We start from the raw sequence: 26,365 nt of genomic DNA on the forward strand, positions 1-26,365 counted from the left end.
ACAAAAATCACACAAGAATAAAGTTATTTTAAAATATAAATAAATAAAGTTGTGCATTAACGTAATGCATATATACAGGGTGGGGCATCATTTATTCTATGGTATTTGTGCTGATGCTCTGTGAGCATGACACCAGTTTTATTATGTCTGTCATGTATCACTTAAAGTTGCTGGACACTCACTTGGGCAACATCTGAGCCACCAGTTTGTCAGTCTTCTGTCTCTCCACCTCCAGCTCCTCTGTCCTCTCTCTAATCAGATCCTCCAAGTTGGAGGAGTACTGCTCCAACATGCGCAGCATAGAGTCGATGATGTTGGTCTTCTTTCCCTTGGTGATGTTCTTGAACTGTCACATAAAAAGAAGGGAACAGAAATCTCCACCTAAATAAACATATAAGGAGGAGTAGATCCAGATCAAATTGTGTTTTTAGTGCTTTTACCTGTTTGAAGATTTCCTCAAAGGTCGGCCTCTTCTCCGGATCTTCACTCCAGGCCTGTTTAATAACCTGTATGACCTCCAGCGGGGCCTCGTCCACTGACAGAACAGGCCGACACAACGGAGGAGGATCTCTGACCTTGCTAATAATCTCTGTCAACACACAGAAATGCACAAAACAGACTATTTTAAACAGCAAATTTGCCAAATAACTATAAATGTCACTGGTAATAAAAGCAGGCTCAGTGCAGCATTTTCAGCAACAATTATAGTATTTGTCATTTTCTTTTCAGCTTTACTTTTCAACTCTGTGTATGAGGTGAGCTCATAGCATGCTATTATCACCACAGGTCGGTCATTGGCCTTTTACTCCGGTGGGAAACATAATTTGCCGAAAACATTTAAAATATAAATAAACTTTTTGCACATGGCTCCAATACCTTCTACTATTTCATTGTTTCTTTTTTGACTTGGGGGTTAGGGGTTACTAGTGCCGTATCACTAACCCTTGGCAGGCATATCCAGCGTGCAGAAAGGTGAAGAGCGAGCGATGACCTCCTGCGAGACAATGGAAAAGCTGTAGACATCTGCACGGAAAGTGCCCCTCCTCCTCAGACTGGAACTTCGCAGCAGCTCAGGAGCCGTCCAAAACAGATCTTTATTAAAAAAAGATGCACAACTATTAAAGAAAAACAAAAAAAATCTATGTATGTCACTGGATTAGTTTGTGGATGCACATGAACTCACCCTCAGGCTTTTCCTCGTCAGTGTCAAGGTTTTGGGCAATCAAAAGTTCATTGAACCCATAATCTGTCACCTTCAATACAAAGCGCCCGTCTACCACACAGTTACGGGATTTGAGCCGTCCGTGGATGATGTCACGATTGTGCAGGTACTTCATTCCCTGATAACAGTTTGGGGGAAATGTGTGTGGTGAAAAAACATGACAAAGTGGGAAATGAAACAAGGGTAGGTAATTTTGTCTCTCTTACTCGAATTAGATCCATTAACAGGGAAGACTTGAACATCCAGTCGAGACGCACTTCCTCATTGCTGAGCAGATTCTCCAAGCTGCCCCTGGAGCAGTGCTCGGTCACAACACCAAAGATCCCAGAGTCAAAGAAGAGTCCCAAGAACAGATTGAGGTTTTCGTGCCTCATGTCTCTGAGCTGATACGAAGACAAAGGAAACATCAAGGCTGTGACCAATCAGGTTTGTGTGGTGGATGTATATTTTTTGTTTTGGTGCAGTCAGCCATTTTGTTATTTCTTTAGATTCAAAATAAGATGGCAATAAATCAATGTGTAGTCACAGAAAAAGACTAGTCTGTATTTAGGGTTTTTCTAGGAAAAATAGAGTTGTTTTAATAATGAAAGACGTGTCCACACACTCACTTACCTTGACAAAGACACACTCAGTGCTGCTGTTGACACTTGATACTCCACTGGGGCATTTCTTCAACCAAACCCAGTCACCCTGGGATGAACACACAACCACAAAGTCTTTGTGAAACCCAAAACATCCAAAGGCATGGGTAAAACAGGAGTTTATTGAATGCATCAAGACAGACTGGGTTCACCTCAAACACAGCAATATTTGAGCTGTCTGGTGTTGAGGCCAAATAGCTGCGACCGGAAACCGAGTGGTGAGGCGTCTTCATATCCAGCTGGCTTCTCAAGATACTTTCGTCGTTGAGCTTCTGCTCACACACACAGTTCAAAAAGAACAGGTCAACTTCGATGAGATCATCTTTTACAGTTAAACAACTTTCATGCATCACATACTTGCAAAGAAGAGAGAGGGAAACCACGACGAAATACTGTGAGTGTTGTGAATGATTCAGCACACAACTGACCCGTTTGCTGATTTGAGTGCTGATGAAGACCAGGTCATCCAGGGTCAGGACTACTTTTGTTGATCCACTTCCACCAGTACCTCCAAAGCTGAACCCAACCCTGCCATTTTTCCTGCACAGACAAACAAAGATAAAAGATAATAAAATAATATTTTTTTTTAAATCACACTCAACTGAACTGGATGAGATATAAGTCTTTGATATTTTACTGTACATACTTGAACACAATAAAGAAGTAGGCTGCACATGCAACCAATCCAATGAACACAAAGAAAAGAAAGACTAGAGAGACTGGATCCAAGCCTTTAAGAAGAGAAGAAAAAACACAGAGACAGAATTTGAATGAACTGAATTCAGCAATGACCAACGTGCCAGCTTATACTTACTTCCTGCAATGACACTACTAATACACTCACCTCCAGTGCAGGCAAAGTATGGGCTAAACCAGCAGCCAGAGTCTGAGTAGGGCGTACTGCCTGCAAAATGGATCGAACGACTGAGGTATTTCAATCCCCCAGTCCTGCCATCTGTATGAGTAGCCGCCAGAGTATGAGTGGAGTAGAGAGAGGTGCCCATGCCACTGTAGTCCAGCACTACATAGCCAGCCTGCATGCCTTTACCGTTCTTGCCGGCCCCCAGATGCTGATTGAAGCCCTCAAAATCAAAGCCGCCCTCGCTATCACCTAGGATCTGACCAGTCACCCACTGGCCTCTATTGGAGCGGGCCTGCTCAACAGCCATAGCAATGTAGTACATCATGTTATAGATGGTGCCAAAGAACGGAGAAACCTGACAAAAGAGACAGTGATGTTATGATCTTGACTGAATTCTAATTTTTGTATAAGTGGCTGTATTTTTTCAATTCTTCTAGATTTGTCATCTTTTTCTATCCATTATTACAATACAATACAGAGTCTCACCTGCTCTGGTGGAGTGGTGCTGCGAATTTCATAGCTGTCCTGAGCATCTTTAAAGGCCTCATAGAAATTGCGTTCTCCAGAGTCCATAGTGATGGTGAGGACCCCGTCATAGGCTTTCCGCAGCTTGGTGTCATTGCCTAGTGAATAGTAGTGTGCATCCTTGTAGGGTAGTGCGTAGAGGAGGGTGTCATAGGGAATGAACACGTAGCCACGGTCAATCATACGCATGGCCAAGGCTGTTGTCAGAAGTTGGTACTGGGATTGCCCACCAATCAGGACAGAAGGCATGCACATAATGACCACTATGGAGAGAGCGAGGAGGGATTACTCACTCAATCACATGGAATAAAACTGTGTGGGTGTTGTTATAATGCTGTTATGCATTTTTTTTTTTGGTTGTTTCAATCATCTTTACATCTACAACTCACCTCTGACGCGGTCTGCTTCCCGTACTGTCGCCAGGGCTCTCCGCGGCCCGTCCTTGTCCTCCTGCATAGTGACCACAGGGTTGACAGGCAGGCCAAGGGCCCTGAGTGATGAGGCCAGCTCCTGTCCTGTGGATTCCCACAAATCTGTCTCCTCTGAGATTATGGCCACATGGGCCCAACGAAAGTACCGCAACACAGTGAAGAGCACACGGGAGGACAGTGGCAGTGGTCGCAGGAAGGTGGGGTACATCCCTCCTTTTTTAATGTTGGGGTTGAGGCAACCCCAGGAAAGAATCCCAAGATCCCACTCTTTTGCATACAGAGCAGCTGAGGAGCAGTAGCCTGGGTTGGCAGGGCCAAGGAAAGCAGCACCATAACCTTCCAGGTCAGAAAAGCGAGCAAGGGCACGGGAGGACTTGCAGTCCTCATTGACTAGCGTGTAGTCATACCAGTAGCCTTTGTTGAGATAGGGGTCCTTGTTTATGCGGGTGGTGGCAAGTCGGGCTGCCAAGTCAGGGAGGGATTTGGAGTACAAGAGGTCACACGTCCAGGGTCCAACCAGGGCCACCTTGAATGTGGTCGCCCAGGCTTGACAGGGCAGAAATGAGACCATGAGTAAGGGCAGAAGAAACCAGTTCCCCCACCTGCTTTTGGAGCGTTGCACTGGGGATGATGGCAACTGTGGTTTTGATGACAATGATCTTGATGACAATGATGATGAAGCTGCTAATGATTTAAACAGACTATATTCACTGCAACTGTTCGTAGCCGCTGTCCACATATGTCTTTTTCTCTTCATTTTTATTGAGTCGTGCTGCCATCGTGGGTGGTAGGACAGGTTGTGCAGAAAGCGAGGGTCCCTGTGATTTGCCATTTCCTCACACAACTATTCTGATGCTTCAGACACAGAGTAGTAGAGAGTTTATGGTGTCTAGTGTGACAGTGAGTGTGTTTTTAAGGATAGGACTGTCTCCCTTGGCACTCAGCAGGCCTCTAGTCCAAAGCTGGACAGGTAATGAGACAACCCCAAGCCATCATTCCCTTCAGAAAATAAGAAAGAAAAGGTGGAAAGAATTAGAAAGTTAGTAGCATGACAACTCAGTGTGATCTGTTTTTCTGTTGTTCTGCGAAACCTCAGGCCTTTTCCAGAAAACAGACATGATCTCTGACCTGAACTTGCATCTTGCTGAGCTGTTTTGTTTAACAGAATGTGATGTTGAATCTTATCAGCATCCATCTGTCTCACCGAGGACATGATGCCCAGAGTGCCAGCGCTGTTGCTTGGAGAATTAATGGCATGTGTGTGGCAAGCTGATTAGCTCTGCCAGGGCCACAGAGTTTTAAAAAATCAAGTGCCAGATAACGTGTGGCTAAATCTGTCCTAGATGTCTCTATATGGTCTTGGTATCTCTTTTCCCTTCTAAAGTCAATCTCTTGAGATCTTCTCAGCCAAATATTAGTGGACGATTCCTCTTCTTTAACACTAAGCCCCCCCTCAGATTCTTGAAACCAGCATCTAAATGTGTATTAGCTGGTAGAAATAGCTCAAGATTAAATGATAGCATAATAGATTTTACACTGGTGTTTCAAGTTGATTTGGACAGGCCCTATTAATCTTCATTGATAAACGGAATTTAGAGACTTTATTACTAAAAGACAAGGACACTAAAAGACTAACTGAAATTTGATTTTAAGTTTCTAAAAACCTACTTTTAAATTCTGTTTGTAGCTAATGAACAAACACAGCTGATATTTTAGTCAGTGTTCACAAGTAAACTTTTTAAGCTGAGCAACTTGCTGGTGGTGAGGAGAATTTTAACTGCAGTTGTGAAAATTTAGAGAATTGCTTATTAAGTATATGGAAGCTCAGCTTGAAAGAAATAAACATGTTCCACCAATACAATATTGGTTTATCAAGATAGTTAAAAAAAAACTCCACAGCTTAGAGAATTAGTATTACCTTTGGTCTAACAACTGTGGATGACAAAAACTACCATCTTGTGCTTATGTTTATATAAAACCCAACATTTATAGTGGATTTTATTAGATATTTCAGGGTTTTAAAATCTGATCATATATGGACTGATACGTTTTCTTTTACGTGAACACATAACAAACATACAGATGCCTTTCATTTGTTTATGTTTTGTTAAATAATTATAACAAAGACACATGCTAAGTGAGAATAGATATGAAACAGTTAAAACATTTATTTGTGAGTGCTCTCTGGTGGACAAACTATGTAATACTCACAATTCTACGTCAAGTTTAGTTTAACATTTTTGTTCTGCAATTTCTGGTTACTTATCATCTGACATAAACACTGATACCAATTTATATTTGCATTAAGATAATGTCTGCCCATAAAGTGTCCTGGATCGGTCTATCTCTAGTTTATATTTACAGGACACCTATTTTAGATTAACTCTTACATGTAAACCACCTGTGGGTTTCAGTGGTTCAGAAATTACACTTTAAAAGCACAAAATGAGACTTTGATTCCTTTCCTTGTCTTTAAGGCAAGCCTTCTAAAGTGGCTAATACTGACATTGGCTTATCAGTTGCTAATAGGTTAAGATGAGCACTGGCTAATGTCCTAGCCTTATTCTTTTTAAGTGCTACTGAAAAGAAGAAATAGGTCAAATTATGTTAACTCCTCAAAATCATTCTTACAGTTCATATATAGAGCAATTTTCTAAACATCTATGACACATTTATACAATGCTTGGTGTTCCAGCAGTCCCTGGAGAAGCTCTGCTGCAAACAGATTTGGTGATGGATGAATTAGACACATTAACAAAACCATTACCCTTAACAGTGGCAAATCAATGAAACCGATTTAATAAGAGGCGATACTGACCTGGAGCAGCTTTTTGTTTTACATGTCAGTGTTAGAGCCTGTCGTTGAATAGCACCATCCACTTCCAGGTGGATTAAGTATACAGAAGTATACAGCAGGAAAAGGTATATTTGTCCTATTATTGGGGGAAAATATCATAGGTAATCCAAACAGTATGGAAAGTTAAAAAAAAAATAAAAATCAAATTATCTCCTCTTGCATCCAGCTTCCATAAAGATGATAGTGAAATCTCCACATTTCCAGTAGTTCAGTTTTGCTGTAGTTCTTGCTGTCCCTTTTTTGGACTGGGACCGACCCCAAACCACAGAGCAAGGGACTGTGCGTGAGAAGAGTTGCAACCCTGATGCAGAGTTTGGACTGGTAAAAAATTGAATTGGCAGATTGCTGGGGAGAGGTAACAGGTAACAGAGTGGGAAGAGTGGGAAGGACTGACAAGCTTTGACTTCTTAGGCCTCTTTAGCTTTTAATCCATAGTGTGTGAAGAGTGTGTGTGTGGGGGAGGGCTGGAGGATATGAAAAAGAAGGTGAAAGTTAATGCTGGCACTGATAGCCTAGAAATATGTACATGTTCACAATGGTTTTAAAATAAACTTAAACAAACCTTGAGCATTGTAAGACTGTTTGGCCGATGGATTCAACTACTATTCAGAACTGGAAAATATTGTGATGAAAATGGCAGCCAGCACTGAGCTTGGGCTGATTTCCTGTCCCTCCTCTCACCTCCACCTGTTTGAAATAAAGGATGAGTCACAGCTCAGAACTGCTGTTAAATGAAAGAGGAGTTTCTCAGATCACAAATCCGCTGTCCTATTTATTAGGAAAACAGGTCTACAAAAAGGATAAGATCTTGTGTAGAGCTATTTTATTTACTTTGCCTTTAAATAAAAGAAGGGTTCACTGTCCTTATCAAAGTGTTGCTTTCCATCATTGCTCATCATATAGTCAATAGTGACAAACTCCCAACCGCTATAAATGTTCCCAAAGCCAAAAATAAAATGGATTTATAAACAACCTTACTCACTCAAAGCAGAACTAAAAAAACTTTTGCAGGGTTAATATTTACATGCTTATCACCAAGGGTTACTTTAAATTATATAATTGCATGTAATGACCTGGGACTTGAAGCTGGTACAGTGATTAAGGTGCCTGCGTCTGTAGCCTTGCATGACCTTGCTGCTGCAGTTCAAATCCTTCTGAGACCATCACTCATGCTTTTTCCAGTGCCCCCCTAATCTTACTAGAGTTGTCAAAGAATGAAATTTAGGATGGCTCAAACACCAATAAAAAGTCTTTCTCATATCCCATAATTTAGCCAACTACAGCTTGGATTAAAACATCATGATTTCCTCAATAATCGATGCTAAATGATACCTTTTGTTTAATAAATTATGTCAAGGTATCTTTAACATGTCACACTTCCTTCACATTAGCTGAGGCTTCATGCCCCTGATGACATCTTTGCAGCCTCCCTCCCTTCCTGAGGTCAGGCTTCAATTCCTGGACAAGATAATAGTCACAGAGCATCTAACATACAGGGAGCAATGCTAATAAAAGCAAAGGAACTATGTGAGCTGGAGCCGAAGGACAAAAATATCTTGTGGTAAGCCACTGAAAGTCTGCTCTTGCTCTCTTGATCTGGCAGCATGTGCACTTTACTGCAGCATTACAGCTGGAATTTAATCTTTTGGTAGGGAAGGTAAACGTTTAAATATAAAGATGCTCATAAACGATACTAGCAAACACATTCTCCATGACTTTGGTGGCCTCTGCTACTCTTTAGGAATACAAAGACGGTCCCCTGCATATGGAAGTGTGACGATGTGTTTGTTCTTGTTTGCCCTGCCTTGCACATTGATAGAAGCCTTGTTGAAGTAATCAGATTAGACAGGTGAGGCTGTGCTAAACTGATCTGCTGCCTGCAAGCCTCTTAGTGACATGGCTAACAGTACTGACAGAGATCACTTCAAAGCAAGGTCAGACATAGAACCAGCCCCAGTTGACAACCAGTTTGCTGCAGAGGAAGTAGCACTGACCAGCACTTCTCACCTGTGGTTTTCTTTTTATTTAGCCCTAAATGTTGTCAACAGTCATATAGGCAAGGCATGTAAAGTAGTATTGAGAGTTTGACTTCACATGACTTTTAAGGCTGTCGTGTAACTTGACCATCAATTGGTACATCATACTTGGAATTCTTTAATTTTTCCGGTGAAGCTTGTCAAAGCCAATTAATCAAATACTGAAAAGGAAACTCCTGTGGGAGGAGTGACAGAGAGACTTAGACATTTGCCTCCTCTGCCAACCCTCTTAATTGATCAGGTGAATTAATTTGGCCGCCTTCCACAGCTGACATCACTCAGTCTTTCGAAGGTCACGGGTTCAGAGCTGTAGGAAAGTAAGGAATCTTCCCTGAATAGCATTTCAGAGGGTAGGGGATCATGTGTATGGTCGTGTGTGTATATGTGTGTATCTGTCCACAGTTATACATATTTTTTGTGCAGATTTATAACTGTATGATTAATGACTTCTAGTGGTTGCAGTCATTCACTATTTTTGAATTACCTATTTTATTGACTGCTCTCTTTTATACTGCCATTGACTGCTGATGCCTCGCACCTCTTAACCAGCCGGTAGAGGCTGCAAATGATCCACAACTGCTGCAGTCTGGAATCTTACTTCCGCTAAAGGGCCAACGTACATCGCTCTTCTTGTTTAAAATGTGTGTTAGGTAACAGGGAACCTCTTGTCACTGTTCTGGAAACGCATTTTGCCCCCACAGTGGTCTATAAAATAGTAAAGTGAACAATAAAGTAGAAGTAAATGTGTGTTTTTTGGATGTGGGGATTGAATTATGCAGATGGTGCCTTCATCACTACCCTATATCAAATAGAAACTGATAGGAATACATTGCTTCTAGTGATCAGTGCTCATACCAAAGCTCTGAAATATTGTTTACCAAAGAACCAGTTCTATAGGCTGCAATGAAAAAAATACAGAGTATACTCCTTCCAGTGTATGAAGCTTAACAAGTTGTATTTTCTTAAATTATAAAGAAGTGTTGAAAAAGTGTTGAAAAAGATAAAAGCTATTCTGTCTCCTGCAGCACCACTTACATCCTCAAGAATACCATTCTAAAACACTGACATACTTTTCCCTCTGATCCAGCTTTAGCCCAGCATTTTTGAGGTCCTCTGAAGGGTTTTTAGACATCCAAGATCAGGCAGGAGTTTTTCTGTGAAAAATATGATTTATTTATTGAAATGCGGATGTCATAAGATTCATAAAGGTAAAACTATATGCATGCTGTGAGAGCTATCAGATGCAATGATGTGAACTATCCTTTTGCCTGTCATTTCAAAGTTTTTCTCCTCTCTACGGTTCCAGGGCATTGGACACACTGAATAGCCAAGATGAGGAGATATGGAAAGAAAGATATGGCAAAAGGAGCTTTTTTAATTGACACTTAAATCTACTGGCTACTATATATGTTTTTTTCTATCAGCTTAAACACATTGAGGCTTCCAGCACCTTAGCAGCCGGGCACAGAAGTTGTCATCCTGACTATGTGGTTTTCAATATAGATAAGTACCCTCTGGTGGTTGATGGCGTTACAAGGAGGACTTCTCATACAGTTGAGATACTGTGTTCCTTCTGTTATGTAAAAATAATAATTACTCACTCCAAGTTAATTTGTCGTATGTCTCTAATTTTATTCACGTTGTTCAGTGTTCAAGGTTAAAAAATAAAGGCATTAAAGTCAAAGTGGTAGGGCAGAGATTTTACACAGTTTGTGAGTGCGGCTCTAATTAAACTTGCACAGTGACAGTGAACCACAATCATTTGTCAGAGAAATACAGTAGTGTTTATATTTCATGATAAGCAGCTTTTTCCTCACCATTGGGCCCACAGGGCTCTATATGTATGCACAACCAGAAATTTGTCACAATTATTATCACTCAAGAGCATTTTTTGCCATTTATCTATGTACAGACACTGCCTTTACATGAGTGGGTAGGACTGTTTCTGCTGACAGATTGCAGCAAAGACTTATCAGCTGAAAGAAATACTGTGTCACGTTCACAACTACGTTATTGTTTTTATCTCCATTGCAGCTACTGGAGGAGTCATAGGTTTGTTTTGAGCTTTTGTGATTAGATGCTTGTGCTATACGTGAGTTATTTGACTGATTGTGCTGTTGTGACCCCATGAAATTTTACACTCCACCTTACTTATCATTGAAAGTTGTATAATGTCATGGCTATTGTGGGAGTCTGAGAAAATAACCCTGATGATGTCATAGCGATGTCATCATTGTTATATCAGTTTAGGCCAGGAGACTACAGATTCATACGATAACGTCTGTGTTACAGACTGAAGGTATGGAGTTTAAAAGATGTGGGAATTTATTAAGCAAAGTTTAACAAAAAACACTGTCAAGATGCATTATGGGAACTGTACGATGATGATTATTTTTTCTAAATTCTGTTTTCTGTAAATCACACAGCTGTATTGAAGTGAATTACTAGATTGCTGGAGTATTCCTTTAAGATAGCATTTAAATTTCTAATATGCATTCAAGAATACTGGAGGAGCTCAACCAGCCAATAGAAATCGCTTTCACTTTCCTTTCTTAAGTTACAAAACTCTGAGTTTTTAATGATAAGCTGAGGGAGACAAGCATCTTTTTCCAGGTCATGCAAGTTACAATTACACAATTACTGTACAGGACATCTTAGATAAAGCTCTTTGACATTGTAAATTTTCTCATTTTTCTTGTATCATCCAAGATTGCATTTAATTGTAATTTGGCATTTTTAGTTGATTTTTAAAACAATGGTATTATTCTTACGGAATGGCCTGCAATCAGAAAAGCACAATCGTCAACAAATATTTAAACAGTCATTTAAGTAACATTTCTGAGATGATCCTGAGTATCTTCTAGAAGCTTTAATAATCAGCTGCAGTAGCATTGAGGTGGCTATTTCTGCAAGATTATTAGACAGTTCATTCTGTAGGGAGTTTGTAAGATTCATGTACATCATGTGGTTCCAGGGGTGTTGCTCAACCTCACCCTGATGACAGCAGTGACACAGTGAGGGGTGGAGCAGTGTGGGAGGAGCACAGTAAAACATTTTCATTTCTTCTAATATAAAACCTTTTATAAAACCTTTTTCCATCGTGCTACGATCCAGTTCGGTCTGGGGCTCTACTGCAAAATGTCAGTCACTGAAATGCTGGTCATCGTTGGGGGATTTACTGTTGTCTTCCACCTGCTGAAACTGACCTGGAGATGTTGGTGTGGATTCAGAGAGTTTGTTTTGTCAGAACTTTGGCAAGTTGATTTAAGGACATGTGGGCAATGGGCAGGTAACATCAAAGGAAATGTACTTTACGATCTCTTACAAGTTGCTTTTATGGCAAAAATGTGTGTGTATGTGTGTGGTCAATTGCAAATGGGAACGTGCAGTTTTGAAACAGGTGGATAATGCAGATCTTATTAAAGACTGTAAGTTATTGAACAGTGGAGTGCAGAAAGCTGAGGTTTGGGAATATTTGGATTTTGTTGCATTAGTTTCCAGCACAGACCAGACTTCCTTTCTGTGAAGACAGATTGATAAGGGGCTTGATAAGCTGTTCACATTCCTACTTGATGGGACATTTCCGTCTTATTGCCTGCAAACATTTCAGTCTTTTACAGACACACATTGAACTTCAATTTCAGTTTTAACTCAAGTTGTTTTTGCTTCTTACATAAGACAATTTTCTCATTCCAAACAGTATATACCAAAGAAAAGGCACATTTTCTGTTTCTGTATGATTTTATCCACATATTGCAGCAGGGGGTGTTTTCTCTGTCTAAGCAACAGGGGATGCGCCTTTCTCTGAAGTATTACCACTCACAGCTCAGAAATGGCCTTTGGTTCTGGTTTATACGTGCAATAATGCACAAATGCAACAATAACAACTTTGAAAGGCAATCCTTTAGCCATGCAGACTGAAATGCAGAAATGTGTAAAATATTTGTGCAAAATTTACAATTTAGAACTGCAAAGTGAGTGAAATCCAAAAAATGTGTTTGTATTTTTGCAGAACCGGTTGAATAGTGGTTGGTAAATTACTGTCAGCTTGTGGTCACTGTGTCAAAAGTTCTAGTGTTAATGTTTTAACGCCAGAGGAAACAAAGGGACAGGTTTTTATAATCTTAAAATAGAGGATTCTTCTAACATGTCTGTGTTTTCTCCTTTGTACAGTTGTCACTGGCGCCACATCTGGCATTGGTAAAGCTTATGCCAGTGAGGTGAGTCTCCAACCTCCTTGTACAACAATTTCACAGTAGGCAGTTATGTGATACTTGTTGTGACGCATCAAGTGCTTCAGATTCACAAGTTCAGAATATTCTTATTGGTAAACAAAACCACTAGATTTGTCTGTCTGCATGTTTCCTCCTAGCTGGCAAGAAGAGGCCTGGATGTTATTTTGGTGAGCAGATCCAGTGATAAGCTTCAAATGGTTGCCAAAGAGATAGGTGAGTGAAATTAAAATAATACTGGTGCACTACTGCTGTTTAAAAACACATTTGTCTTTCCATGTGAAACTCTTAATAAGATATAATCCAAAATACTTTTGGTCTCCTTCAGAGGATCAACACGGACGAAGAACTCGTACCATACAAGTGGACTTCACTGACGGCCATAGAATCTACCCTGCTATAGCTAAAAAACTACAGGGACTGGAGATTGGAATTCTGGGTAATGAGCGCACCAATTACAGGCAAAGAAAAATCCTTAGAAAGTTATACAGATCAGTACCGTTAAAGCAATTCTTCTAAAAAACTTTAATGAAGAAAAGTCCAGTGGCTGGACAGGGGACCAATCAACACATTTCAGGAAATGATTATGACAATGGCTCTGTCTGGTTAAAGGAATAGTTCAACGTTTTGGGAAATACTCAATCTTTTTGAGAGTTACATAAGGAAAACAATACCACTGTCATGTCTTTATGATAAATATAGGCTAAAGCTACAGCCAGCAACCGGTTAAAGACCATAAATAGGGGAAACAGCTAGCCTGGCTGTAACAAAAATCAGCACCTCTAAAGCTCATTATTATCATGTTTTTTGTTTTGTTCTTTACCCATGTGTTAATTTCACAACAACACATTGGTAAAGCTCTGTTTGCCCGTGCCTTTCTAGTGTCTCCACTGGTTACCTAGCAACCAGACTCAACAACAATACTCTAGCAAGTCACTGCTAGTCCAGTTAGAGCCCCTCCCTGACATAACCCCCCATGAGCTGTAGAGTAGCTGGTAGGTGGATAGTATCAAACTATTTCTGTAGAGGCTGATACACCTGCTGGCTATGTTTTGAACCTAAAAATGTGTTTCTTACCTTTTGGAGGCTAATTCAACTGCCTGGTTACTTATTGATAAATAAAATTCCTCCTGAACCCTGGCTGACCTAAATTAGCAATGCAAAATGTATGACAAGCCAAATAGTTGAAGGGTAAAGGAACAGATTCAACAGTTTGAAGAAGATTGACATAAGACACATGCTTATTAACAAAGGCTGTTTGTGTCTCTGTAACCCACACAGTTAACAATGTAGGAATGACCTATTCTGATCATTTCGCCTATTTCCTGGAAGTACCAGATGCTGAACAGGTGAGTTTTGCACTTTAAATGTCAATACACTGGATTATTTATTTCTGCTAACTCAGGCAGTTAGAGGTCATGTTTGTCTCTGATTTCTCTCTCACATTACCAACATGTCTCTCACATAGTTTCCCTTGTGTGTTTACTCTGACAGAAAATCACTCAGATTGTCAACTGTAACATGCTGTCTGTGCCTCAAGTAAGATATCAATGAGTGTTTACTGTATGATTGTGTGTTTATGAGCTTTTAAGGTTCAGGGATCTGCATTCACCTTTTCCACTCTATCTGAACACAGTTTTGTTTTTTGGTTAATGCATAAAAAAACAAATGCTGATTTATATTTTCTTCACTCAGATGACCAGACTGGTTCTTCCAGGCATGGTTAAAAGGTATCACCAACATCCAGAAGTTAATGATCAATATGAAGTAATGAGAATATAGGATGAATTTATGGATGTTTGTCTTCCATCTCCTTCCTAGAGGGACAGGGCTGATCATTAACATCTCCTCTGAAGTGGGCGTCCATCCACAGCCTTTGTTGTCCCTTTATTCCGCCACTAAGGTACTTTCTCATCCAGATGTTCTGTTAATTACGTCCACACATCCATTCAAACACACACTGACCACATTCACCGATCAGTGCACAGCTTCATGACACCCACTGGTCTGCTTGTTTTGTGACTTTGACTCTCTTCTTTTTTTTCAGATTTTTGTAACATATTTTTCTCAGTGTCTCCATGCTGAGTACAAGTCAAAGGGAATTATTGTTCAGGTAAAGTATTTCAAATTCCAAAACTGAGCTAATTCACATGTACTCAATCTGCATTACATTTCATAAACTGTCCACTGAGAAAGTTCATTTTACTATTATTTAGCCCTAAAAAGTTTATTTTCTTAAAACAAGATATAATTTCAACCTGTTCCTGAAAGAAAACAACAGAAGATTTATTTTGAAATAAATGTCATAAATGAATAAGAAAAAATAATACAGATTACTAAAATAGAATTAAGAAAAATTGACACTCTATTCTTAAAATTATTGGTAATAGGTTGAAATCATTTAATTGCACTGACTTTGATCTATTTTACAGTAAGAGTCAATAATAGAAAAAAGTGAGCAGGGCCGTTTTACAGTTGAAAAACAAACATGCCAGTGCTCTCTAGTGGACAAACTATGTAATAGAGCCCCTTTCTAAATGGGCTCAAATATATTTATTAACATTTTCTACTGCAACTACTTGATTGATGATTGGCTTGATTAGCTGATATCAGCACATTTATTGGCCTGAGCAATTCATCTGTGTAGCTCGAATTCACGGATAAGCACAGTATAACACTTAATAAGATGATAAACACAGTGAGGACAATCTTATACTTGAGTGTGTACTTAGATTATAGATTGTTTACATGAGGATATCAGAAGAAGATCACATATAATGCACAAGACTAAGATCATATATTTGAGGTTACAGCCGAAGACTAATTTGAACAGTGTGCTTCTTTTAGTTGAATAAACATGAAGCTTATAAAATGAACCTTTGCCCCCTGCTGCTCTCTCTTTTTGAATTTGCTGTTTGTGAACACTTGAGTTTCTGTGGTGTTTTTGCTCACATTGAAAATCACTTTAAAAGCGATGATGAAAAGTTTCAAAGTTCAACCTGTCCAACCAGAATACATCTTTCCCCAGTGTGTGGCTCCCTTCATGGTGTCCACCAACATGACAAAAAACATTGCAGTCAACTGCTTTGTGAAGAGTGCTTCAGAGTTCGCCTGCAAGGCCTTGAACACCGTGGGTCACTCCAGCTACACCAGCGGCTGTCTGTCCCACGCACTCCAGGTCAGAGATATGAGAGTCTATTGTATGATCCATAACAAATTGTCAGGTGCTGCAGTATCTTAACGTCTTTCCTTCTCTTTCACATCATATTACAGAACATGGCTCTCACAATACTCCTTCCGGACTGGCTTCGTATGTCATCAGTCCTCATTAGAAAGCTACGAAACCTTGCAAAAGTCAGCAAATATGAAAGAGTGTGCATGGAAAAGGAGAAGTTCAGTGAAAAGGAGGAGTAGTGAAGTGGCTGCATCTGTACAGAGGATGAAGTTCACTAAATGGATGAAGATTACTGACATAATTGTACCTTTTTCATCTATATATAGGCATTATAACAGATTACCTTCACTGTAGGTCCACCTCTTACATACATAAAATGTGAGTAATATTAACACAATACATATAAATACTGTTATATTTTGTATATATATATTTTCATTAATTATTATGTTTTTATTTATCTATGGAGCAAAAATGTTGCCTTTTAAGTACTGTTGGGTTGCAATATTTGCAGACCTTCTATCTCTATTGTTTCTATTAATATTTATATTATTACACTTATCACACTGACAGATATACAGATAGTCTGTGTTGCATTTAATCTTTTAAATACATATTTTCTGTTAGGATTTAACAATATACAAAGATGACAATACACAACACATTTGGCATATATTTACCTTTATGACAAATAGCAATTTAATATGTATCTACAGACTATTAGTATACAAGTATCAGTCCTTTAAGGCTTTGTCATTGACCATTAACCACAACAGGCTTTCTCAGCAACTTCCTATTTGTGTTTTGTTCAAAGGTCCATGTGAGTGTTGCAACAATGTGAAACTAAACATGGCAGCAATGCAGTAACATTTTATTCTGTATTTTGTAAGCATGGTAAATTAATTGTTGTGTAAAGATGTGACAACAGCTCTGGTTTCAATCTTGACTGAATCATCATTGGTCCTGGACCTGGTCCTGACTGAGCCTGTATTAGGATGGACCTCCAAAGTGTCCACCAGTGTAACCCTTTTTGGTGTATTTCTGATAGTCTGCATCATGAAGCAATACATTTTGTTTAAGTTAGCACATAAAACAGCAACACATGCTGTTCATCATTTTGAGGTTAAACATACAAAAGGTTCCCGTTGTGAAGACTAGAGATGCACAGTTAACAGTGAAATAAAATATGTTTGCAGAAGTGCATGGGAAACAATTATCTAAACTCAGTTCAGCTCAGAAACACAAATTCTTTGAATCACTTTGTCCAACAACCATCAGAAATTGGGAGAAAGTACAGATAAGCAAAAAGTACAGTAAGTAAGTAAATACAGTTTAAACAACAAATATTATGCATTGATGCGATACCATTTAGAAACTGAACCAGGAAAATAAGTTCTAATTTCTAATAGTTCTAATAAGTGGTCAATTCTTATCAGAAAATACCATAAATTCATCATTTGATCCCTGATATTCTAATTATATACAGACATTTCTATATTCAGTATCATAGACAACCCGTATTGCTCAAAACAAACAGTTCTGAGGAGTCTTTGACAGTTTTATTTTTGTCTTAAAGCTAATGCAAACAGGAGGTTATATCAACATAAATCACACCACGCAAACATTAGTATTCTCCCATGTCTTGGCTCAGTCGCTGAGCCAGTTCAAGTATGTGAAAATAGGAAAATATCCTATCTGAATGCAAAAAGCTCAAGTGGCATATTTATTCAAAATGCACTCGACTGTGGTCCTTTTCTAAGCGTCAGTAAAACGACAAAAAAGCTGCATTAGGTCAAAGTATTGTAACTGGTGCTACATATTATAGCTTAACATCCACTTTTCATTACATTATGTGTTAATTTTACATATAACCAGAGTTTATACTTTGGTCGTGTATGATATCAGATGATACAACATGACAAAACTCATGACTGCACATGCTCACAGATCCGTGTATGTGACTGGGGTGACACCGTGAATCAGGAGAGTTGGCCCTAAACTATTGGTCACTGCTTCCACCTGAGCCAGGTACTGCTGCGACTGGCTGTGATGAGCAGGAGGTCGAGGTAAGTACAGGAAGCGAACAGCAGCTTGCGAGCTGTGCTCCATCAACATACAGTTCACTGCAGACAGGAAGTCCTCGGACAGAGCTCCTGAAGGCTCCTCGTCTGGCTGAATGTGGTGCTGCACCACAGTGTCCCATGGCACAATCTTTATGGACGCCCTGATCCTCAGCTTCCTCAGCAACTCTCGAAACGTCTCTTCGTTTACCACCCAGCCCTGGTCGTTGGACTCGGTCTCCACATTCAGGAAGATTCTCATTCTTGCGTGGCGCCACTTGTTGGACATGTTGAGCACACAGGCCATCTGCAGCAGAAAGAGGCTGCACACATCCTCATAATCACGACTGCCTGGCTGGAGCAGGTTGAGAGGCCACACATCTATAGTCCGCTCTGACCCGTCCACCTTACTATCTTTACCCTCTCCCTCTAACTGGAAGAAATAGCGGGCTAGGCACACGTTCTTGCTCATTTTAATAGCGTCGGAAATGATCCCTACGTACTCCTCGGGTGATAGCCAGCGTGGACTCTCAACGTGTCTGACTGGGGGGAAATGGGCCTGTAATGAAGGCAAGTCAACCCCAAAATTATATTCGCCTTCAGCCCCTCGTCCCATCGAAGAGTCACAGAATGCGGTGTCTTGTAGGAAGAAGTCCTCAGGAGTGCAGCTGTCATAAAAACCTAAAACCAGTGTGTTGGGCTTCATGCCACCTTGTAGAGACAAACAGAACAGAAAGTAAAGAAACATGATAATCTGGACTGAATGTGTGCCTGTGTACAGGGATAACCAGAGCTTACCTAGCCCTGTGATGCGCAGTAGATGCTGTGTTCCCTGTCTGACGGAGGGAGACAGTGTCAGGTCTACAAAGGCCTTCACCCCGAGTTTATCAACGAGGCTCAACCAGAAGTTGTACTGCTGCTGGACCGGGTCTGATGGCAGGGTGTCTAAAACACAGGAAAGACAGAAATTAATTTACTGCATACATTTCAATAATACAAACACAAACAATATAGGGGTTCATTTCATATACGCTAATTTGACTAAACATATTTCAGCAGATTTGCAGAAAGGAGGTAAGTTTTAACAGTGGTGAAAGTACTCTGGTCCTTTACTTTAAAAATGACCAGCATTAGGGATTTAACGGCATCTAGTGATAGAGTTGCAGATTGTAACTAACTGAACACCGCTTATATATATATATATATATAAAAAAATATGTGTGTGTGGTGATGGGGAAATGATTCATGGGGTAAGAAATCATAAAAATTGGTAAGAAATTGTATTATTTTTTTGCAAATATTATATATATTGGATAATTTGACCTCTTTGTATCACCAGTTTAATCATTAATAATGTGTATTAAATATTAACAATACAATTGTTTTGTATGCGTGTTATTTTTTAATTAACTACAGTTGTCATTTCCCGCTGAAATGTAGTTGCAAGTAGCATAAAATGGAAATATGCAAAGTGCACATCCCTCAAATCTGTATACAAGTACAGCACTTGAGTAAATGTACATAGTGAATTATTACCTCTAATAGTAAATGGTCTAATTTCATTGTTTGTAGACGTTGTAATGTGTCTTAATTGTCATTAGGGGGCAGAAAGGCTGAGTTTGTACATGAATAAAAGAATATTTCAGCATGTTGCTTTCTGTGTCCCTGGGGTGCATCACACAATAGATGTTCTTACAGTTTGGAAATGATATGTGCCTATTTAACCTAATAAACAAAGAGCTACACATTTGGCTGGTTTAAACTATCTGGTGTGATGCCACAGTGATATAGAGAAAGCTCTTATTAATAATGCAGAAGAGGCAGCAGATGGAAAGTGAAAGCCCAACAGGTAGCCTTCATTGATCGAGCCTGTGGACTTAAAGGTAAAAGAGAGTTCAGCTTCATCGGGGGGGCTGAAACCACAGAGGAAAATGATTCAAAGATAAGAATAATTTAATACTGTTGGCTGCAGATGGCCATCACAGACCAACCACAGAGAGAATTACCCAGATCTCCCAGCTGCACGTGGCCCAACACAAACAGCCCTCCCTTCTTCAGCTGGTTGACAAACAGGATGAGCTGACAGGAAGAGCGAGGGTTGGCCACCATTAACAACACCTGTGGCCTCCAGAACTTCACATGGTCTTTCCTCACATCCAGCATCAACAGATACTTGCGCACCTAAACCAAAAGGAAGACAGCACTGTTGGCAAACTGCATGTCTGATTGTGTGTGTGTGTGTCTTTGCAGGAATCCAGATACCTGATGGAAAATGAGAGCCTGGCTGATGTAGCCCCAGCTGCTGGTGGGCGATCTAAAGTGGAGGAAAAGCAGCAGCAGTAACAGGAGGACGATGCTGCCCGAGGAGTACACAGGGTTAATGACAAACATCATCACCAAACAGCTCAGGATCCCCAGCAGGCAGGTGTGCCAGGAGAAGAGTTGGAAGGTTGGTCTGTTAAACACACAGAGACAGAAAACTGAGGCTACCGGACTCATGAAAAACAGCATGGACAGAGGCAATAAATACTGCTTTTACTGTCCCATAAATATATATATGACAGTAATATATCCAAGTGAGGATGATAAGATTGTTAAAGGATCGTTTCAGTACATTTAAACCTGTGCCCTATTTTTATATATTAAACATACATATAAAATTATATTACATATAAAAGATATTATAATTGGTCCAGTACATCACCTCAGCACCTCAACTCTTTAAAACACCAAAGTCACACAATAACCCAAACAAACAAACCGACTGAGGCACATGTGGACAACAAAATATGTAAAATAGGCCCAGGTTTAAAAATACTAGAATTACCATTTAATCTATATAATGTTGACAATGTCAAGACTAGTGCTACAATTTCTGGCTTTCAAATCTTAGTTTTTGAGCCTGTACTCACTAAAAGAAACCACTTTACCCTTCCTTATGTTTTCAGCTTTTCTAATGTCACTGAGCAATTTTAGGTTGTTGTCTTACTTACTGGACCAGAATTTATGGCCTCACTCAATGATGGTACTATGAATTGGTAATAAATTTATAGTACTAAAACTATGAAAGGCAATATTTAAATTGTAATATTTTACCTCGACAGGTGTTTTTGTTTGCAATTTTATTACCTGAAATTTGGTGCGGACGCCCACTCAAGAGCCAAACAGGCCAGGTCAACCGCAGCGTAAGCAAGCAAGTAGAAAACAGTCACCAAACTTGCTACAGCATTGAGCTGTCCTGCAAACACTACACACTGAAACACAAACAACACCACAAACTGCAGCTTAGGACACTTAGTTGTTATTATAAAAAACAAGACACACACACACCATAGAAACTATACCAACCTGTGCCAGACCCCAGGTGTACAGCACCGCCATCCACGGATTCCCAGAGCTTGATGTGATGGCAGCTGGGGCCAACGGCAGACCTGTGAGGTAACAAACTTCCTTAGAAAACGAGTCAGTACACACAAAAGGCCCTGATATGATAGGTAAAAGCCTCACCAAATAGTTGATCCAGAGCAAGAGCGTGAAGGATGCGGGACGCTCCGATCATAGCGCACATTGCAGCTGACAGAGAGGCGCAGTATATCCCGATGGTGACGAATGGCGGCCAGAGGTTTATTTTTTGTAGGAACCCATAATCCTGAATCAACAGGGTCCTAAAGAAAGAGAACCACTGCTAATATGTCAACTGCTTATTTGATTGTTGATCTCTCTTTAAGAATTAACATTTACAGCTATTATGAACCATTTCAGACCTGTCACAGGTGGCGCTGACCAAGAGGAAGAGGAGGACGTAGACTGTGAACGTGTAAAAGACGGCTATGATGGTGCCTTTAGGGATGGAAACACTCGGAGTCTTCAGCTCCCCTTCAGAGACATGTGGAGAAAGAGCAAGCATCAGGGTGTGTGTACGTGTACTATGAAGATTTACTGATACGGATTCATGTATAAACATATTCTGCATAACAAGGTTATTAGAGTTAACTAACTAGGTGTGAATAATTAAAACTAGAATTTTGAAAACACAACAAGCATGAAAATCTTAAAAAAAGAAACTCCATATTATCATGAAAACTAATGAAAGAAATAACTAAAACTACACATTTTTAAACAATAAAAACTAGAAACAAATTAAAAGAAATGAAAAATACAAAAACTATATTACCTCTGCTGCATAATGTGCACATGCACATAAGTCTAAGCTAAGAGCAGCATGCCATAATGAAAAACAATACTCCATTACGTGTAAAAGTTTTGCATTTAAAATGGTGCTTAAGTTAAAGTACAGAAGTATCATCAGCCAAATGTACTTAATTCAATAATAATTCCTGTCAAATAACTTAAACTATAACATACACAACACAACAAACTATAAATAACATAAAGTTTATCAGTTAAATATAGTCCACCTGCAGCAATGATATCCGGATACATATATGAGTATACGTGCAAGACAACAAGCTTTAACCTGACATGTTGGCTCCGGCCATGATCCCAGTGCAGCTGGTGAACATGACGGCAAACACAGTGGCAAAAGACATGACAGAGTTGGTGCTGTAGTCCAAAGTGTAACCAGCTGCAACGATAAAAATGAGGAACAAAAGCGGGACCATTAAAAGATACTATAAATTTAGAACCGTCGTGTAGCTTTGCTTGTGAAATGTACTTTCATATCCTCACAAACATAAACCTCATGCCCCCCCCAAACACTCACAGCCCAGGTTGTTCCTCAGAGTTGTGGCATTGAAACCCGTGTAGCTGGCGTTGTAGTGGACGGTCTGGTTGCCAGGTCCGTGGTGGGTGATGAAAATATCCTGTGGTTTGACCGCCACAGAACTGATGAAGATGGACAGCAAGGATACAGTGACCACCAGCAGGATGACGAAGGCGGTGCGGGAGTAGATGTGGGCGCCCACAAGACACACAAGCAGACACAGCAGAAGGACTACTGAGGAGTACAGCACGGTGTACCAGTAACCCTGAGGAAGCACCCGCACCCCGCTGGACACAGGTGACTCTATAACAGAGGAGAACAGGCAGAACGAACCAAGTGGGATGGTTTAGTTAGGTTGAAAAATAGATAAGAGAAACAGAACATAACCAGAAACTTACCCGGATCCGACCCGAATACGTCAAGTATCGCCTCCACAAGACCAAGAACGTACTCTCCACATGCACAAACTTTGGCCAGGAAGAACATCAAACCAATGCTTCCTCCAAACTCTGGGCCCAGAGACCGACTTATCATGTCTGATCACATTTTGTTAAGGTTGATGTTTCAACTTCAATAAAAGAAACTGTAGACAAGCAACACTCAAGAAGAACAACATGTGTTTGGTCTCTAAGGATACAGTAGGCTCCCCCACCTTGTATAGCACCGTTGGTGGAAATGGCACAGATGGAGAGTATAGTAAGAGATATGATGGTGTAGGCTACAATCAGCATTAACAGACCCTGTAAGAGACCCGCGTGACCAACCACAAACCCTGCAAGAGAAATCACATCAGTATTAGTCACTACTGCACAGCACAATGACTCAGTTATACTGTAAGTTATTCATACAAACATCCACTGTCTGCAACCCTAAACAGCTTTCCATTTACTAATCTCTTCACATGCATCGCTCACCGGTTCTCAGGAACAGCACGATGCTGAACATGGAGAGGATGGTCGGCACCATCACCCCAAAAAAGGTGTTCAGTTTTCGAGGGTCTTTGCTCGGAGTCCCAGAGCCGGATTCGGGGGTGGCATCCGACTCCGCGCCACACGCAGTCACCGCCAGACCGCATACCCCTGAGGTGATCAGAGGGGTGCGTTCGTTTGACATGGTTGGTGAGAAGGGCCCGTCTGCTTGTCCTCTGAAAAAGAAATCAGTAAGGACAGGTTTCAGACCGACCCACAGGCCACTCTCTTATCTCTTCATTCGTCTCTTACGCACAGTTCTCATTTTTCACCCTGCACACGGTCCACGTTTATCAAAGTCTTTGTGCCCAATATGTGCGTTCTTGTTAAACATTTACCTAACTCCTAACCCTAACCCTTGTTTTAGGGGAAACGTAAGACAATTAAACTTGCTGATATAGTGTCAGTTTTATTTCATAATGTATACAGCAACAGTATTTGTTCTCTTTTTCAAATCAAATGTATGAACAAGCCACAGATAGGCAGGCCTTTGCTTCCCACACCCATGCACACTCACTGATGTTTTTACCCTCTCCAGCGCTTCCTAAAAATGAACATCATCATGTGCACAGTACCTTGTGACTGCTTCCAGCATCTTATAAACAAACAGTGTATTTTAAAGAGTAAGATTCAGTTCACCAGCTACACAGGTGCCACACAGTCACCTGATGCCACAAAGTAGGCCGACACATTGGACCCCCTCTCTTACTTTTCTCCACGGTTGGTCATTTCTCTTCTTTTTTTTACTGCACAACACAGCAGAGACCAAGCGAAAGGCCACTAGAGACAAGCTGTGTCTGAAGTTTGCGACTCACTCTTCTACTCACACCTCGGGTTGGTATTTGCAGTCAGCTGATTCACAGCAGCTTGTCTGGTTTTACAGGCAACTCAAACCAAAGAGCAGACACACAGCTCAGCTGAGCATGCCCCTCTGTGCACAGATGACCTTGGTTGTTTTCTGCCTCTCAGATGCCAGCGTTCACCTTTGCCATTCTTTCTCCATGAGGCCGTTTTCAAGCTGTTGCCAAAATTGCCTCAACATACCCCCTTTCTGCGAGATCTATCATCGATCACATGTCAGGAAACCTTACCTTGGACAAAAGTTTTGCACAGGGTCATAAGCAACAACAATTAGGTGATTAATAAAATTCAAAAGCATCATCTATAATTTCTCTTTAAAAAAAAGAAGCCAAAAACTCACTGGTTCCAGCTTCTCAGATGTGAGAGTTTGCCGGTATCGACTGTTGGCCAGACCAGCCATTTGAAGCTGGCCTCTGGAAACTTACAATGGACATGATTAATTGACTGATGATGATTCAGAGAAAAACCAGCCGCATTAATCGCTGGTGCAGCCCAATGGGACGGATTTAAGCATGTTCCCTGTGCAATACCTATATAGCAGTGGGCTGGTTGTTTTCAATACAGTTACACAACATTAAGTATTGAGTAAAATACAGTAGATGAGACATCCTCTCAACCCCATCATGGTGAGATCACTCTGGTTTTAAACAGGAGGAAGGAAGTTGAACCTTCAGTGCGAACTGAGGACATGCACGTTTAGTTCCTCTATTGTAATTGATGCTGCAAGTGGACAATGAGGCAGTTACCCGTGCGGTCACGGCCTGCAGGATGCTGATAGTGATGCACTGAAACCGTCGGAACCTCTCCTAAAAGAAAAGGCCCTCATGGGGTCCGCGGACCCTACTTTAGAAACAAGTCGGTTACCAAAATAAATCACCGCTTCCGTCACGTATGCGTAGCATCAGGGTGGAGCAAATGCGGCATTAAAACTTTACGTCTTTCGAGTGTCAATAGAAGGTAAACGAGTGGAAAAATGATACGCCACATTTGCAGCTGCATCTCGGGTAAATGTCTGTTTGCGTTTTGAGAGTGTCAGTCAGGAAGTGGCCGCGCCGGCGATGATAAAACAAACGCACCCCATCTAAAGTGCTCCTGCACGGTGTCATTCAAACAGCAACATCCAGGCTGATCAGGGCTACATCGTACTGTACATGGGCCGCATGCACCCTGAGGTGTTCCCCCACAATCCCCTCTGAGAACAACAGTCAAGACTTACCCCGCTCGACCTCCCCAGACAGTTCCACCCACTTCCTGCTTGAACCCCCTTTCTGGTTGTGGTCCTCTTGAGTCCGGCTGTCTCTGCGTTGTCTCCGCGGTGTGTCTCTGCTGGAAGATGTCCCGGGTCAGATGCGCAGTGGACGGCGGACAGGGGCTGAGCTGTCCCGAGAGTTGGATGCTGCTGTGAAAGATGTGCTGCCCAATAACAACACGGCAGCCATAGCACGCCTCGTTCCCCTATTATTTGTTCAAAAGTGTCACGGGAGAGCAGAATCCGCCCATGTGACTGCCAAAAGGGGGAGGGTAGAAATACCACAAACACGAGCAAAGGTAGTGCTTGTCTGAAATAACCACGCCCCTTATTTGCAGGCCAGTCAACCCTCAATAATGATCTCTAAATGAGTTCAAATAGGTGCACATGAAGTGGGGATTTCAGCTGTGTGCACTACGGAGAAAGTTTACTGTAGGCTGGACTGTAATGACATTTCTGCACACCAGGGGTCACTGTTGCGACACAGACGACCTCCATATATCTCATAATGTGGCAGGACTAA

The 26,365-nt window shown here is 40.8% G+C and overlaps 3 protein-coding genes across 3 annotated transcripts in view; 1 reads left to right on the plus strand and 2 right to left on the minus strand.

Moving 5' to 3' along the window:
- The window catches only part of gucy2d (guanylate cyclase 2D, retinal), a 9,486-nt gene extending 4,973 nt beyond the window's left edge, over positions 1-4,513 (minus strand). Inside the window, exons 1-12 of the mRNA XM_035666708.1 lie at positions 3,640-4,513; positions 3,212-3,513; positions 2,708-3,080; positions 2,510-2,594; positions 2,292-2,403; positions 2,016-2,135; positions 1,835-1,912; positions 1,429-1,605; positions 1,184-1,340; positions 943-1,092; positions 441-589; positions 183-346 (exon numbers count right to left, since the gene is read on the minus strand). Of these exons, the coding sequence (XP_035522601.1) occupies positions 183-346; positions 441-589; positions 943-1,092; positions 1,184-1,340; positions 1,429-1,605; positions 1,835-1,912; positions 2,016-2,135; positions 2,292-2,403; positions 2,510-2,594; positions 2,708-3,080; positions 3,212-3,513; positions 3,640-4,513 (2,741 nt within the window). The remainder of the gene's footprint in view (positions 1-182; positions 347-440; positions 590-942; positions 1,093-1,183; positions 1,341-1,428; positions 1,606-1,834; positions 1,913-2,015; positions 2,136-2,291; positions 2,404-2,509; positions 2,595-2,707; positions 3,081-3,211; positions 3,514-3,639) is intronic.
- A 7,170-nt stretch (positions 4,514-11,683) lies between these two features.
- hsd20b2 (hydroxysteroid (20-beta) dehydrogenase 2) lies at positions 11,684-16,392 on the plus strand. Its single transcript, XM_035667184.1, has 11 exons — positions 11,684-11,863; positions 12,748-12,794; positions 12,947-13,022; positions 13,135-13,245; positions 14,088-14,155; positions 14,301-14,345; positions 14,502-14,536; positions 14,628-14,709; positions 14,854-14,919; positions 15,835-15,984; positions 16,080-16,392. Exons 1-11 carry the CDS (start codon positions 11,713-11,715, stop codon positions 16,218-16,220), a joined length of 972 nt encoding a protein of 323 aa, XP_035523077.1. The 5' UTR covers positions 11,684-11,712; the 3' UTR covers positions 16,221-16,392.
- A 53-nt stretch (positions 16,393-16,445) lies between these two features.
- slc12a9 (solute carrier family 12 member 9) lies at positions 16,446-26,180 on the minus strand. Its single transcript, XM_035667183.1, has 14 exons — positions 25,810-26,180; positions 23,679-23,908; positions 23,402-23,536; positions 23,163-23,300; positions 22,765-23,067; positions 22,519-22,626; positions 21,806-21,917; positions 21,549-21,706; positions 21,390-21,472; positions 21,171-21,295; positions 20,304-20,496; positions 20,048-20,222; positions 18,840-18,986; positions 16,446-18,752 (listed from the first exon to the last, which is right to left on the minus strand). Exons 2-14 carry the CDS (start codon positions 23,875-23,877, stop codon positions 17,923-17,925), a joined length of 2,706 nt encoding a protein of 901 aa, XP_035523076.1. The 5' UTR covers positions 23,878-23,908; positions 25,810-26,180; the 3' UTR covers positions 16,446-17,922.
- Between the last annotated feature and the right edge of the window lie 185 nt (positions 26,181-26,365).

The sequence above is a fragment of the Morone saxatilis genome, unplaced genomic scaffold (assembly GCF_004916995.1).
Source record: "Morone saxatilis isolate NCDOM2014 unplaced genomic scaffold, NCSU_SB_2.0 Contig20, whole genome shotgun sequence".
NCBI lineage: Eukaryota > Metazoa > Chordata > Actinopteri > Moronidae > Morone > Morone saxatilis.